The 14,596-nt window shown below is 39.3% G+C and overlaps 1 protein-coding gene across 2 annotated transcripts in view; it reads right to left on the reverse strand.

The window, feature by feature from the left end:
• The window catches only part of si:ch211-243j20.2 (uridine-cytidine kinase-like 1), a 28,708-nt gene that overhangs the window by 1,741 nt on the left and 12,371 nt on the right, over positions 1-14,596 (reverse strand). The window contains exons 6-14 of one of the 2 annotated variants that reach the window (XM_056363490.1): positions 12,389-12,578; positions 11,988-12,049; positions 6,786-6,805; positions 4,068-4,166; positions 3,687-3,780; positions 3,056-3,118; positions 2,108-2,230; positions 1,261-1,368; positions 792-948 (exon numbers count right to left, since the gene is read on the reverse strand). In XM_056363490.1, coding sequence (XP_056219465.1) covers positions 792-948; positions 1,261-1,368; positions 2,108-2,230; positions 3,056-3,118; positions 3,687-3,780; positions 4,068-4,166; positions 6,786-6,805; positions 11,988-12,049; positions 12,389-12,578 — 916 coding nt within the window. Of the gene's footprint in view, positions 1-791; positions 949-1,260; positions 1,369-2,107; positions 2,231-3,055; positions 3,119-3,686; positions 3,781-4,067; positions 4,167-6,785; positions 6,806-8,840; positions 8,858-11,987; positions 12,050-12,388; positions 12,579-14,596 lie in introns of both variants that reach the window. The other variant, XM_056363491.1, reaches the window with a different exon arrangement.

A 14,596-nucleotide genomic window follows, 5' to 3' on the forward strand; every position in this document is an offset into this window, starting at 1 on the left:
CATTACCTAGTGTGACAAACTAGGTAATGGTTTCATACAGTGGGGTTCCAATGTCTGAGACTACTTTCCCAGTATCTTTTGTCCCCATAACCCGATCCAGCACTGAGTGCTGACAGATCCAGGTCTAATCTGATCACCATCTTAATGCCTTTAGAATACATTAGATGCAGCACTTCTGGCCACATTTCAGTCACTAACGTCACAGCAGGTGTTTTTATTCAGTACATTCAGTTTTACTGAGCGAAGCAGCTGCTCTGACGTCACCACAGCAGCACACTGGGCAGTTTTCACCCACAGAGCAGAGCAGCAGCAGGTTTTCTTCCCTCTGTGATTTAGTGTTGATTTACACTTGGAAAAACCTCCACTGATGGATCCATATATCACCTTTTGTTACGCTCTTTCGCTGGCTGCCAATAAATGTTAAAGGTAATTCATAAACCTCTGCAGTGGCTGGCTCTGCTGAACACAACTGAGCTGTTGAGCTCTTCTCCGAGGACTCTGAGACCTGTTCAGGTCTTAAAACCAGAGCTGCCTCGACTGTTTAGGACACCACACCCTGGAGAAACCTCCACTTATGTCTGTTCTTTCTGTGACAGTCTTAGATTTCTCAGGGGACTTTGTGTAGTTTTATCTGTGTATTTGTTTATAACTTGCATTTAAAATTCTGTACAGCATTTTATAAGTTTCTCTTGGAAAAAAAAGTGCAACTAAATTCTCCCAGAGGAAGAATGGAGGCAAATCCACCTGTGTGAAACAACAAACTCAGGTGAGAAGAGAGGAAACGTTCTCACCGATGCCTGGTATGATGTGGAACTGGTCGTTGACCTCCTTGTCCACCGCTGTTGTGATGATGCGGACTTTAGGGAACGCATAGGCTACTGAGTGCACGCCCATCTCTGCCATGAGCAGCGACAACAGGAAGATCTTATCCTCCGCTACGTCATGGTCCTTCACAGAGGAATATGAAGAGAGAGAGAGAGAGAGAGAGAGAGAGAGAGAGAGAGAGAGAGAGACAGAGAGAGAGAGAGAGTGAGAGTGAGGGAGGAGTAAGTTCAAAGATTTAAAATCAAAATAACTAATTTCATCTTTCAAACCATCAAAAATTATACTTCACATTTCAACACATTTTAAGTTATTATATGAACTAAAATGTCTAATGCATTCTCCTGAACTGAAGTCCAGAATTATCTCCCTTAATTATCGTAAGGTTAAGAAAGTGAGTGTTTTATGAATGACAGCTGAGGAGCTGTGTAGACGAACCAGCAGCACTCTGACAGCCATGAGAGCAGCAGCTCCGGTGGAGACGGTGCTGTCCATCAGGATGACGTAGTCCTCACTGATGTCTTTGGGCAACCGAAGGTAATGAAGCTGGAGGACGGAGACAAGACAGGAAATAAAATAACAAATGTGCAGATATTCTGATATTCACTAAAAGCTAAAATCATTAAATCACTGGAAGAATAATCTAAAATTATAATATCATTATTATCAATTATTGACGAATATACCTGGAAACGTCTTGTATAGCTAGGCTTTGTCAGCTATGTCAAAGTATTTATGAGCTAAAGGAGAAAGAAACTTAACATAAAATACAATAAAAAACAAAAGCAGACAACGTCTGTGTGAGAGACAGAATTAAATTTGGAAATCTAAACACTACAACTGAGATAAATGACATCACACACCAAACATTATCTGATGAAATTGTACAAAGAACATCAACACAAGTAAGAAGCTGAGAACTGAGAAAATGCTGCATTCACTGTCCTGGATGATTAAACAGTTTTTTCAGGTTGAAAGCTCGGAAGCGTTGGTGCTTAACTGAATCTTGTTATATTTCTGCCAAACCACATTTAATCGGTGAAAAAGGCTGTACTGTTGTCTGGTTTTACACTCAGAAAACCCTAAAAGCCTGATGTCATTTTACAGTGATGAAGGGCTCGGCTGCAGCTTTGTGACACTTGTTATTGAACTTTAAAAGTCATTGGTTTCAATGTCATCACACTTCAAAAGCGTTGGCTGAAATCATTTTACTTTGTGAGGCATTACCTTCGAATATCACACTACACGTGAGAAAGAAAAGTTGTAATGTTTGAAACTCTCAAACCTCTGGTTCTCCGGTGTCGTGGTTGGTCTGGATGAGGATCTTTCCCAGTCTGATGTCTTTACACACGGCCATCAGAGCCTGCTCCATGGTCTCTCCTGCTCTCAGGATCGACACACCTGTGATCTACACAAACACAGGTGAGGGAAAACTGAGCAGCAGCTCATCGGGATCTCAGAACACTAACAGGACAGAGTGAACCTCATTTATCAGCATGAAAACATCAACACATCCCTCAACATTTTCCTGGCAGCTCAAAGACCCTAAAGTCTTCACATATGTTGCTAAATGCAAAATTGATTCTCATAAATCTTCAAAAACTTTATGAAATTCACTTTTTCTGTAGCAACTACCGTCCACAGAAGAAAGCTGCTAAGAGGCGAAGGAGGGTTTTAATTGTGACGTGTTGGTGCAGATCCATAGCTCAGTCCAGATGAGTCTTACTACAGATTCTGACCAGCAAATGTTGTATTTGAATAAAATCCCGCCACACAAATAAACAGGTAAATAATGTGAAACCGCACCCATGTGTCCACCGCCGGGAGTAAATAATAAATAAGTATTTTGGCTCTTACAGAGTCAACTGGACTTTACAGCAGAGGTGCAACAATGTGCAGAGTTTCTAAACCAAAATAGCGTCATGTAATTTTCTAGCTCTGATAACACTGAAGAAACGATTAATGGTTAAAAAACGTTATAATGACAGAAACTATTTCATCTTTTATCATGAGAATCACAAGGTAATCAACAGGAATACAGTGTTAACGTTACAAAATAATGTAATGTACACTTGTATGTATTTGATTGGCCAGTACAACACCTAACACGTTTCCTGCTGGAGCCTCCTCTGACTGTACTGACAGCTGGGATTTGTAATGGAGGGCTGAACATGGCCTGAGACGTGCAGTGGGGGCTTGACAGGCTCGAACAGTAGAATAAAAGCCGACTTACTCGTTTCCCGCTCAGCCTCTTGCCTTCATAGACGCCGCCCTGAGGCGTCTCCACGGATACAGGCTGAAGGGGGACGGAGAGAAAAACTGAAATTTGCATCTTTCAACTATTTAAGAGTAAGAGTAAACTTTATTGTCCCCGAAGGGAAATCTGTCTTGGGCACAGCGCTACAATCTGTTGCTCCACATGAAATAGGATTAAAGAAAAAAAATATCACAGAAACACAAACAATTTGACACAAAGCTAGACAGCTGCTTCACACAAAACATCCCAAAAACATGAAGCATCTAGCTACACATTTCACACTGACATCACAACACAACACCACAATGATATGAAAACAAATAAAAGTGCAACAAAGTGCTGAGTGCTAAAGAGCCTGTGTATTTATGTTAATTGGTTTAGTATTGGAGTTCAGCAGCTTGATGGAGGCTTCACCGGTTAACAGGAGGTTTAGAGGAGGGCACTGACTGATGCTGGGTCGTCTAAAAGGTTACACTAAGACAATAAAAGCTCCTGTTATTATTTTCTGGGAATTGGACAGACACTGTTTACTTCAACCTTCGAATGTGACTGGAAGCAGGAGGTCAGTTAATAATCTCCAGACTCTCGCACAAACACAAAAACTCACCTTGAGAGGGAGGAAGGAGAGAGCATGTTCGATCAGGAGCCTCATTAATCTCTTAGAGTAGAAGATAAACTCGTCTCGGTTAGTCTCCTTGTTCCTACACACACAGACACACACACACACACACACACACACAGACAGACAGACAGACAGACAGACAGACAGAAACACACACACACATGGCAGGAGCAAAGAGGACGACAATTCAGTGCGTCTGGTAAGAAAATGGAAAGACATTGGCCCAAACTCATGAGTGAAAGTCAGGACATCTCAGTCTCTGCTACTTTGATTGTAACTATTCTTTTTCTTTTTTATTACGTCTCTTTTCAAGTTTTCAGCAGTTTAAAGAAGACGAAACGTGTGTGTGTGAAAGTGTGTTCTGACCTGATGATGGTGTGCATGCCGCGGACCTGCGGTGTGCTCTCCATCACGCTGAGGGTTTTGGGTAACGGTTGACCCTGATGAGCCGAGGCCAGAGCTGACCTGCGGCGAACACACACACACACACACACACATTCATACACACACAGTGAGTGGGATCAGGGATGACAAAGTAACACTGAGAGAAGTTTTTACAAAGATTTTGTAGATCAAACACTGTCCTGTTTAGTTTATTGGCCAATAAGTTCATTTAATGATTTAATGTCTAATTTTGCTGCCTTTTAGTCACAAGACTTTTTGTAATATTAAATATTTTGAGCACTGAAGTGATCAGCTGGAATTATTGCCTGTCAATATGTGGTATCTTTACATCTGATTATTTGGCTAAAATTCAAAGCCATATTTTCTTTATTGCTGAAAATCATCTCGATGATCATGAGACACTGACACTGATGAAAACATTTTAGTTTCAGCAACTTTCTAATACATGTCCAACTACAACTACTGAAAAGGAAGAGACACTCTACTGCCTTCATGTAATCATTTTATAGAAAAATGACCAACTAATGAATTCATTTTAGCTGATATCAATTATTTTTTAATGGCCAAATACTGGCAGAAGATATCAGCCACATATCCTGGTACTAATTAAAATGATTTGACCCTATTAAGCATTATCCAATTATCATGTTAAGCCGTGACCCAATCAGCATCAGGCCACTGTGACTCAGTAAACAGTTTCTACAACAACAACAATCAGGAGGTGAGATCGCATAATTATTATGTTTAACACCACAACTAGCTACTGCAGCACATACACTATATCACATCTGACACACATGCTGGCTACCTGCTGCAGAAAAGCAGATGTTTGTTGTCTAAGTGCACAGGGCTGATTTCACAAAGATAAAAGTTTGATTCTGGCTAAATTTCATCAGCTGCACAAACTGTCTCTGGAACAATCTGACACAGTTCTTGAAATTCTTTCCCTTCTCATTGTTTGCTCTATAATATGAAAAAATTGAACCATTTCTTCCTGTGGTTTTTGTCAGCAGGTGGCACTGACACATAAAATGAACACAAAGATAACCAGGGGAGGTTCAGTGGCCAAATCTTTAACATAAAAAAAACATGGGTCTTTATTAATGTGAGAGTCTTACTCACATCACATAGACAAGTCTAACAGAGTATCTTTGTGCATCTGGCCCCAGATGTGACATTGGTGTTAGACAAGCATAAAAATAAAAGCAAACACGTCTCTGTTTAGGTGGATAAGTGAAGGTGGGAACATCCAGTAGAAGCAGCCAAAGGTGTTGGTACTCATATATATATATATATATGTGAGGAATATAATATATATATATATATTATATTCTATATATATACACACACACACACACACATACACATAGCTTCAATGCAGATTCACCTAATGTTAAAAACAATAATGATATTTGATAACTTAACACATAACTCAGAACTCCAACTTTGTTGACAATAAATATGAGAGCAAAAGGCTGATGAGCATGAATAGTGCTGGAATAATTTGTTTTCAGTCATTTATTCTGTCGAGTTTTACCTTTTTAACCAGCCATTTCTCCTAGGATGCTTTAGTGCATTCAAATTTGAGCACGTTTTATATCTGGTCAAAGCAGCTGTCAGCTCTATTCAAGTGGACTCAACTGAGCAGATCCAATATTTTAACAGACGCACATACAATTGACTGACTTCATACGGGGCCTAAACTTTTGCATGAGCCAAAATCACTGTTGATTCTTTTTCTTTTTTTTCAATCCATGAAAGAAAAAGTCGCAGTGCATCAACATCTGAAGAAAGGCTCCTTTCTAATGTCTGTTTGCTGCAGAGCTTTAAAAAATCTAAGTTTATATTTTTTATATTTATAGTTTTATATTAGTGATAAAATGGCCCAGGTAGTTATTTCAGAGGCAGTAAGAGTCGCTAAATTCATGAGGCTTCACTGTATCTTTTACACATTAATTGACCTGAAGCACTTTTCATGACAAATTACTTGTTTGCCGATGTTCGTTTTTCATTTCTATGAATAATTAAGGCAGATATTGTGTTTTCACAATGAAATGGAATATTTTTACTGTTGTGCATCAATCAACAATCACACAGAAACAAAGAGGATTCATGTCTACATTGTTACCAAAGCATGTCAACAGTGGTCGGCCCTTCTACTGCCTCTCGTATATTTAACTTATTCTTTTATACCAAATGATAATTCAGGAATATGCTGCAGAAGAGTTATTGACATATTAGTGCAAAAGCCAGCTGGGCTTTTCTGTATCATTACTGCTGGGAAAGATTTCAACAGTGTGTGCCTTCACCTTCAGCCAAAAAGGAAAAACAAGAAAATGCAGGGTAACTCCATAAATTAGAAAACGTGGCACATACACTTTCAAAACACATGCATTCAATGTTAGAGAGCAATGAACCAAGATGACAACCAGACGTCTGTCGCTGCTTTGGTTGCTGCATGCTCTTGCAAATGAGTTTAATGCTTTTCTGCCATAACTCAGTGTCTTCATTTTGGTGATAAAAGGCAGCAAAAATAGCAAACAAGCATGTTGGCTTAACGGCTATGAAGGCATTCATTCAGTTCAAAAGACACAGCAAAAGGCCAGAGTGCATAAAAACCACAAATACTGTGATTTATACATTTCTAAACTAAAGGAGGATGCACAGGGGGAGCCTCACATATCCCAGCGGAGCTTCCTCTGAAGAAGTTGACAGATATTTGGTGAAATAAAGTGATTAAAAGTGAGGAGTGGACAGAGAAAGAGAAATACAGGAAGAAACAATAGACACAAGACAAGAGAAAAAAAAAATAGAGAAGAGAAAGAACAGTATTAGAGCAGTGAAACAGCTCCACTACATCACTGCTGAGCAACGCTGGACAAATACTCTGTAGCTCAGAGCTGAACAGCAGCTCAGGCCAATTTATCTCATGAGTCGGGTCACTGTCACCAGGCTGAGAATATCAGTCGTTCTGTGCTGCTCAGGTAGATACAGCCTCTACTGCTGCAAACCTCATTAAACAACTTCCACTTAAAGACTAGAAATCAACATCTAAAACGATAATTAAATAATTATCTGAGAAATATAGTTTTGTCTTTGTTCATTTTACCCAAAGCCTGTGAGAATCGTATTCAGGTGTCATATCTGTGTATTACAGAGGACGCGACACTACACTGGTAATATTTTAGGTATCTATTCCTTCTCATGGACTTAATGTAAAGACCAGAGCTCCCACTTTGCAGTTTTCCTGCTTAGCTGCATTTAGTGTGGCTGTGTGAACGTGGCCTGTGGAACATTGTGGATGCAGATTCAGCTAATGTTAAAAACAATAATGATATTTCTAGGGCTCATAACTTAACACATAACTCAGAACTCCAACTTTGTTGACAATAAATATGACAGCAAAAGGCTGAGTTTTACCTTTTTAACCAGCCATTTCTCCTAGGATGCTTTAGTGCATTCAAATTTGAGCACGTTTTATATCTGGTCAAAGCAGCTGTCAGCTCTATTCAAGTGGACTCAACTGAGCAGATCCAATATTTTAACAGACGCACATACAATTGACTGACTTCATACGGGGCCTAAACTTTTGCATGAGCCACAATCACTGTTGATTTTTTTTTCAGTTTTTTTCACTCCATGAAAGAAAAAGTCGCAGTGCATCAACATCTGAAGAAAGGCTCCTTTCTAATGTCTGTTTGCTGCAGAGTTTTAAGAATCTACTTTATATGAAATTGGCTCAGGGACGACAAAACCTGTGCAACTGTGTGAGGCCATTACCTCACTGCTCTGGATACTAATCAAGACCATGTATTATTAACGGGCATAAAGTTAAGTTTATATTTTTTATATTTATAAAGTTTTATATATAGTTTTATATTAGTGATAAAATGGCCCAGGTAGTTATTTCAGAGGCAGTAAGAGTCGCTAAATTCATGAGGCTTCACTGTATCTTTTACACATTAAATGACCTGAAGCACTTTTCATGACAAATTACTTGTTTGCCGATGTGCGTTTTTCATTTCTATGAATAATTAAGGCAGATATTGTGTTTTCACAATGAAATTGAATAATTTTACTGTAGTGTATCAATCAACAATCACACAGAAACAAAGAGGATTCATGTCTACATTGTTACCAAAGCATGTCAACAGTGGTCGGCCCTTCTACTGCCTCTCATGCCTCGTCTCTCAGAGATAATCATGATGGCTATCTATGAGGGTGAACCAGGTGGCTGAGAGCAGCAGACTACAATGGTTATTGTAGCCTGGTTTATTAGTTAAAAAGATAAAATCACACCAAACAAGACAGCTGTTAATCTTGTCTTCATTTTTAGATGAAGTGTGGTTGAAAAAGACATAGCACAGGAGGAGAGAGCAGAAGAAGAGAGAGCAGAGGAAGAGAGAGCAGAGGAAGAGAGAGCAGAAGAAGTGAGAGCGGAAGAAGAGAGAGCAGAAGGAGAGAGCAGAGGAAGAGAGAGAAGAAGAAGTGAGAGCAGAGGAAGTGAGAGCAGAGGAAGAGAGGGCAGAGGAAGAAAGAGCAGAAGAAGTGAGAGCAGAAGAAGAGAGAGCAGAGGAAGAGAGAGCAGAGGAAGAAAAAGCAGAGGAAGAGAGAGCAGAAGAAGTGAGAGCAGAAGAAGAGAGAGCAGAGGAAGAAAAAGCAGTGGAAGAAAGAGCAGACAGAGGAAGTGAGAGGGAGAAGATGTAGGAATAAAAAAAGCACTGACAGTCGTACCTCACAGTGATCTCACGCTGGAATGGTTACACAGCATTCAGCCAGGCAAGGAGGGAGGGGGCGTGCACGCACAAGGAGACACACACCCAAACACACACACACGTATGAGTGTGTGCAAACAGCGAGAAACAAAAGAAAACATGAGATAAGCCAACATTCAACAACATTCAAACATTTAAAGCAAACAAATGTTTGTCTGTTAAAATGTGCGACTCCACAAACTCAACTTCAGTTCAATAGTAGCATATATTAACTTTTAACATGTTGATTAATTAATAACTTATAAAAAATAAAAAACTAACAAATAATTTGTTGAGGTTTTTGTTTAACATTAATTTTCTTAGCTGCACTGAGCTAAAGCTGAGTCGGTCTAATACAACAGTCCTGTAATAAATCCTCCATCATGAAGGTTGTAATGTTCAGTTTGTGTTGAAACTGGAGCTGATACATTGGTGTGGTCATTTCACATGTGGTAGTTAGTGGTGCTGTTTAAGTGTGTTGAGTTTTACTGACGGGTGTTTTTATTATTATTTTGTCCAGCCTGTTTATATCAGCGGGTAGCGTTAATAACAGACCTTCATAAAGGAGGATTCATTGCAGGATGTTGTATTAGTTTCAGCTGGGTGTACTTAAACTGTCAACTGAGTGTATATTGATATTATAAAAAATATTCTTATTAATATCATTACATGATTTAAGCTCTCATTTCACTGAAGTCTATGTCCCACTTCTCCATACACATCAACCTGAGTGCATTTCTCCCTCACGTTTACTTGAAATGTTGTAGCTGTATTCAATAAACATTTTGCAGCACCAGTTCATGATGCGGGAAGCTTTGCCTTGATACTGTTTTTTTTTTATTGTTCCTGCAAACCCAGACTGGTTCTTCTTTTTTTTTTTTTTTTAGGTAATTGTCTCCCCTCTGCTGAGAAATCTCTGAAAATCAACAGGCTCTAGTTTTCATTTATCCCATGTGCAATAAACACTCTTCATTCAAATACAACATAAACTGCCTCAATGTACAGCACTTCATCTCACTGCTCTTATTAGAAGAACCTTTCATTTTATTTTATATTGTATGGCAATAACAGAACTCCTCCAACTCTTTTATTATCATATTGTGTCTATATAGTTTTTATGGTGCCTGGCTGCTGGACAGTGAAGGTGTGAACTCAACAGATAAAATGTTCAGATGTGTATATTCTACTTTGGGGCAAATGCTATAAAACAATGAGGAACGTGAAACAGAAATGCAGAGTTTAACCCTCCGTTTGGTCTTAACTTAACAAACCTGTATGTTACATGAAACTGAGTAAATAGGAAGCCTTGTAATACAAGACCATAATTTATCCCATTGCTACACACGAGTACAAGTCACTATCATGAGTAAAGGAGAAAAGTGAGGGAAGTCAATTTAGCAAAAACAGGAAACTATAATGCCAATCTGAGTGTGTGCTTCCGCTCATCCTTCCATGTTACATAACGTAGGTGTCGTACGTGTGAAAGGTGTCGTCTGTGCTCTGAATGAATATGTTAAAAAGGTGGAACAAATCAGAGTTTGGTACAGGTCATAAAATGGCTGGATGACACTACAGTGTGTGTGTGAGAAGAAAGATAAAGGACACCTCTCCTCTCCTTACAGGATCATTAATCTCAGGTACCAACTGTGGAGCTGTGTCTCACCAGGTTCAATGGCGTATAGAGGGAAGAAGGGGAGAACCAGATCTCAGAAAACTTAATTGACTAAGGATGAAAAAAACTTGAATCTTCAATCTGTTTTTTGTGTGATTTTATCATTTTGAAGGAGAACTACAGCTCATTGTCTTTTGTGTCTGACTGACCCTTAACGACAGGCTGTGGAGCAGACTGTGAAAACCAAATGGTCTATTCCAGTTCTTCCAGGTCTCCTGCAGTGAACATGAAAACCTGAAAACCTTACCTCTTTCCACCAGCAGAGGGGGGAAGTGGTAAAACAAATACCTTCACTCAAAGTAAACACTGTGACATCCAGAAGCTCTGGCTAATGAATGTAATTTTGTGACTTAACAGTGGGAGAATTAAGCATTTGTTACTTCAATCTTGGACTCTTGGTCTTTTAATGGCACTAAACCTGTATTTTATGATATGTGACTGAACCTGCTCTCTGCAACTGCTCTGCAGAGAGTGACAGGGACCATCACACAAAATAATTGTGATGGCAGACGTGTGAGTAGAGTTCAGATTTGATATTGAGACACATTTGTCGTCTTTCAGGTACTAATGTGACACAATAGTCTTCGCACAAACACCTGAGTCAATGCCAACCACAGGCTGTGATAACAGCACGAGACAGAGGGCTGGAAACGATACACATCCTGCCTTCCCCAGTGAGAAAGGCTCACCTCATATTAGATCTACCATTATAAGAAAATGCTGGAAAAAACACATGTATTTATACTGTATCTATAAGTAAGCATCACATTTCAGAGCTGCGTCAACACAAAAAGTAGATTTGTGCTTCTGATGAATGAGACATTTTGAGATGAATCCCACCACAGTATGTAATGTATATGTCCTCATTATAAATTTAAAACCCTGAAATTCAGAGCCCAGTCTTGTGTGTTAACATTGTGTATTTTGTGCAGGCCCAACAAACTGACCCCTATTAGCCGTTTCCCACTAAAGCGCCACAGGCCGTGTTCACACTCGTCCACTCCTCCACCCTCCTTTTATCAAACCAGGACCTTTCTCAGCTTTGAGTTAATGGAGGACAGGAGCAGGGCAGCAGGCTTTCTTTCTAAACTTTAGGAAGCTTATTAGAGCACATATAACCGAGCATGGACGGCAATTTATGTGAGCTCCAAGTTGCCATGGCCAAAGATGTAGAAATGGTTCATATTTTGATCATTGTAAAGCCCATTCGCTTCGTGATTGTGTTTAAAACATTCTTTTATCAGCAGCGACTGCAGATAATAGAAAATAAACTGTAAATACTCTAATCAGCACAACAAGAAGCTGAGGCAGCACTTTCTACACAAAAGACCCTCACAGCCTGAACAAAGACTAACAATCTATAAGGCTGGAAATAACCAAGATAAACAACATGTTCAGCTGAATCAGTAAAATCCTGAAAGTAACACGGAATGAGAAACTGTGAGGGAGCTTTACCTTCTCCAGCTGACTGTGAACGTGCTGAACAATCAAATCCAGCGCAACAAAGTTCTCTCCCCCTGAAAATTACACAAGTTTAAGACACACGCAACAAGAATGTACTTTTAACTGCAATATCTGTCTAATTAAGTTATTCAGTGCTTACACAGAGATGAATAACAATTGATATTTTTGGTTTCAGATACCATAACACGACACTTATTAATATGAAACTGGAATCAAATTCACCGATATTTAATGTTGTTTTAGCCCAGACAGCAGTGCTAAAGATTTGCTTCTGACCAGAACAAAGATGCTTCATTCACCTGTGTATTTTCTATCAGGTGAAGCCCAGTAAGACCAGTACCAAGTAAAGAGCTGGTATATTTCTATCTAAGAAAGCAAATTTGACCACTGACCTCTGGGCACCACAATGTCAGCCACCTGCACTGTGGGCTCGATGTACTGTTCGAACGCTGGCTTTACAAACTTATTGTATTGCTTGATAATGCCGCTGATGTCCCGCCCACGCTGTGAAATGTCCCTCTTCAGCCTCCGTATCAGGCGGATGTCAGAGTCCGTGTCCACAAACACCTTCATGTCCAGAAGCTGTTGATGGGAAGAGAAGGGGATTCTTTAATGAATCTGTACCGGTGTTGATTTATTCTGTAGATGTGGATAGCTAGACATCTCACATGTCATCACTTCTCTATGGGAAAAAAAGAAACCAACAAAAAAAATGAATCAATTCAAATGAATTGTTGTTGAGAGGTTGATTAAGTCGACCACGAGATGACTGTTTACTTACACTGTCAGATTAAATTGGTTTCACTCTAATGATTTAATTATTATCATATCATCGAGTCTTCTGCTGAATGTTTTCTTGATAAATTGTTTAGCCAATAAAATATTCATGTTAATCAATATTTGACAGTCGATTAATGACATTCGATTTTCACACACCGCAAGATAAAATATTCAAATGACTTGTTTGGTCCAGAATCCAAAGATATGCAAAAATCTATGAACATGGAAAACAAAGAAAAATTTTCAGATTTTTTTTTTTTACTCAAATTGTTAGGGATTAATTTTCTGTTGATCAATAACTCGATTGATTGACTGTTTCTCTGAACCCCAGTATATTAAGTATAGCATAAATTAGAGCTGAACGATATGCAAAAAGTATTCATATTGCGATTGAGTCATGATTTCAGTTGGAACGGTCATTTTTGCATTTCATTTCATTTCACTGAAAAAAATCTAAAAATGATGATATTGTGATTTTTGTCGGGGCTAGTTCCAAACAAACATGTTCCTTTACATCTGGAGAATATGATTTATAGGATGGGGTGTCTCTGTAGCACCACAACGCTTCATTTATGGTCTGTTGTCACACATTTTACCCTTTATCAAAAAAATAAAAAAAATTGTGATTTGGTTATTGCACTTGGCCACATTGCAGTTTTGATCATATTTCGATTAATTGTTCAGCCCTAATATTAAATGCATAGAAACAAGCAGAAGCAGGCTTCATATTTAAACCCTGTCAGAGAAGCTGACAGCGCTTGTGTTGCTTTGTCGCACAGTGAAAAAGCAGCTTCCATGATTCCACATTTTTACAGCTGAAGCATGACGCCGGGTTCAGGCGCGTTGAAGAATCAGAAGTGTGACCCGAGGACACGTCAGTTATCACCGCTGGTCCGTCCACTGAGCTCCATTAAACTGAACCTTAACTCAGCAGAAACCAGGAAAAATCAATGTGGCAGCATCACAACAGAGGAGCAACAACAAAGAGGAAGCAGCCTCGCTCTCACAAAGAACCACCGGTGACTGGTGGAATGAAAGGGGGGGTTTCAGAGTGATTTAGATGAGGGGGTTGGGGGGCTACAGGTATAACTCATTTGCACAACGAGCCAGTGGATTCTGTCTGCTGTAAATCTGACAAACTGACCGACCGAAAGGTGGCATGTTGCTGGATAAGCACGGCTGTCGGCCTGTGGAATGAGGAGTGGATTGTTTCCAAAGGTTAGAGAGCGAGGCAGCGGCTGTAGATCATTTTCTAACCTGCTCCAACAGGAACATCAAGAAAACTGAGAACACTTTTATTTTATGGGTCTGTAATTTCAAAAATAATTTCCTATGAACTTTCTTATTTTGGTTTAAGATCAGCATTTCTTTTGAGTTAATTCTTATACATTAGTTGTTTGCAGGAAACTTGAAAATGATTAGGGAAATTAAGGACTTGGTTTCTATTGTTTTCACATTGGTCCAGTTGAAGTCATGTATTTATCAGGATCGTCTGACAGCACTATTAACAACTGTATGCCATGCAATGGATTGTGTGATGCTGTTGAGTTCAAACTCAGATTAAGAAAAAAGGGGGAAAAAACTCTTTTAAAAGAAGGAAGCGAGCCAGAAGGAGGAATGAAGTTTCACTTTCAGTTTGTGACAGTACTGCTGTGTTCAGGGAAAACAAATCACAGAAAGGTGAAACGCCCGTGTGGACTCTTGGTGTCTCAGCAGAGAAAGACATCAACGTTCAGCTTGTGGAACGACTTAAAGACACTACTGGTATGGATTAAATGAATATTATCAACCAGAAGAAATGAATGTTTGTTACTCTTATC

This window comes from Seriola aureovittata, chromosome 19, assembly GCF_021018895.1.
Source record: "Seriola aureovittata isolate HTS-2021-v1 ecotype China chromosome 19, ASM2101889v1, whole genome shotgun sequence".
NCBI lineage: Eukaryota > Metazoa > Chordata > Actinopteri > Carangiformes > Carangidae > Seriola > Seriola aureovittata.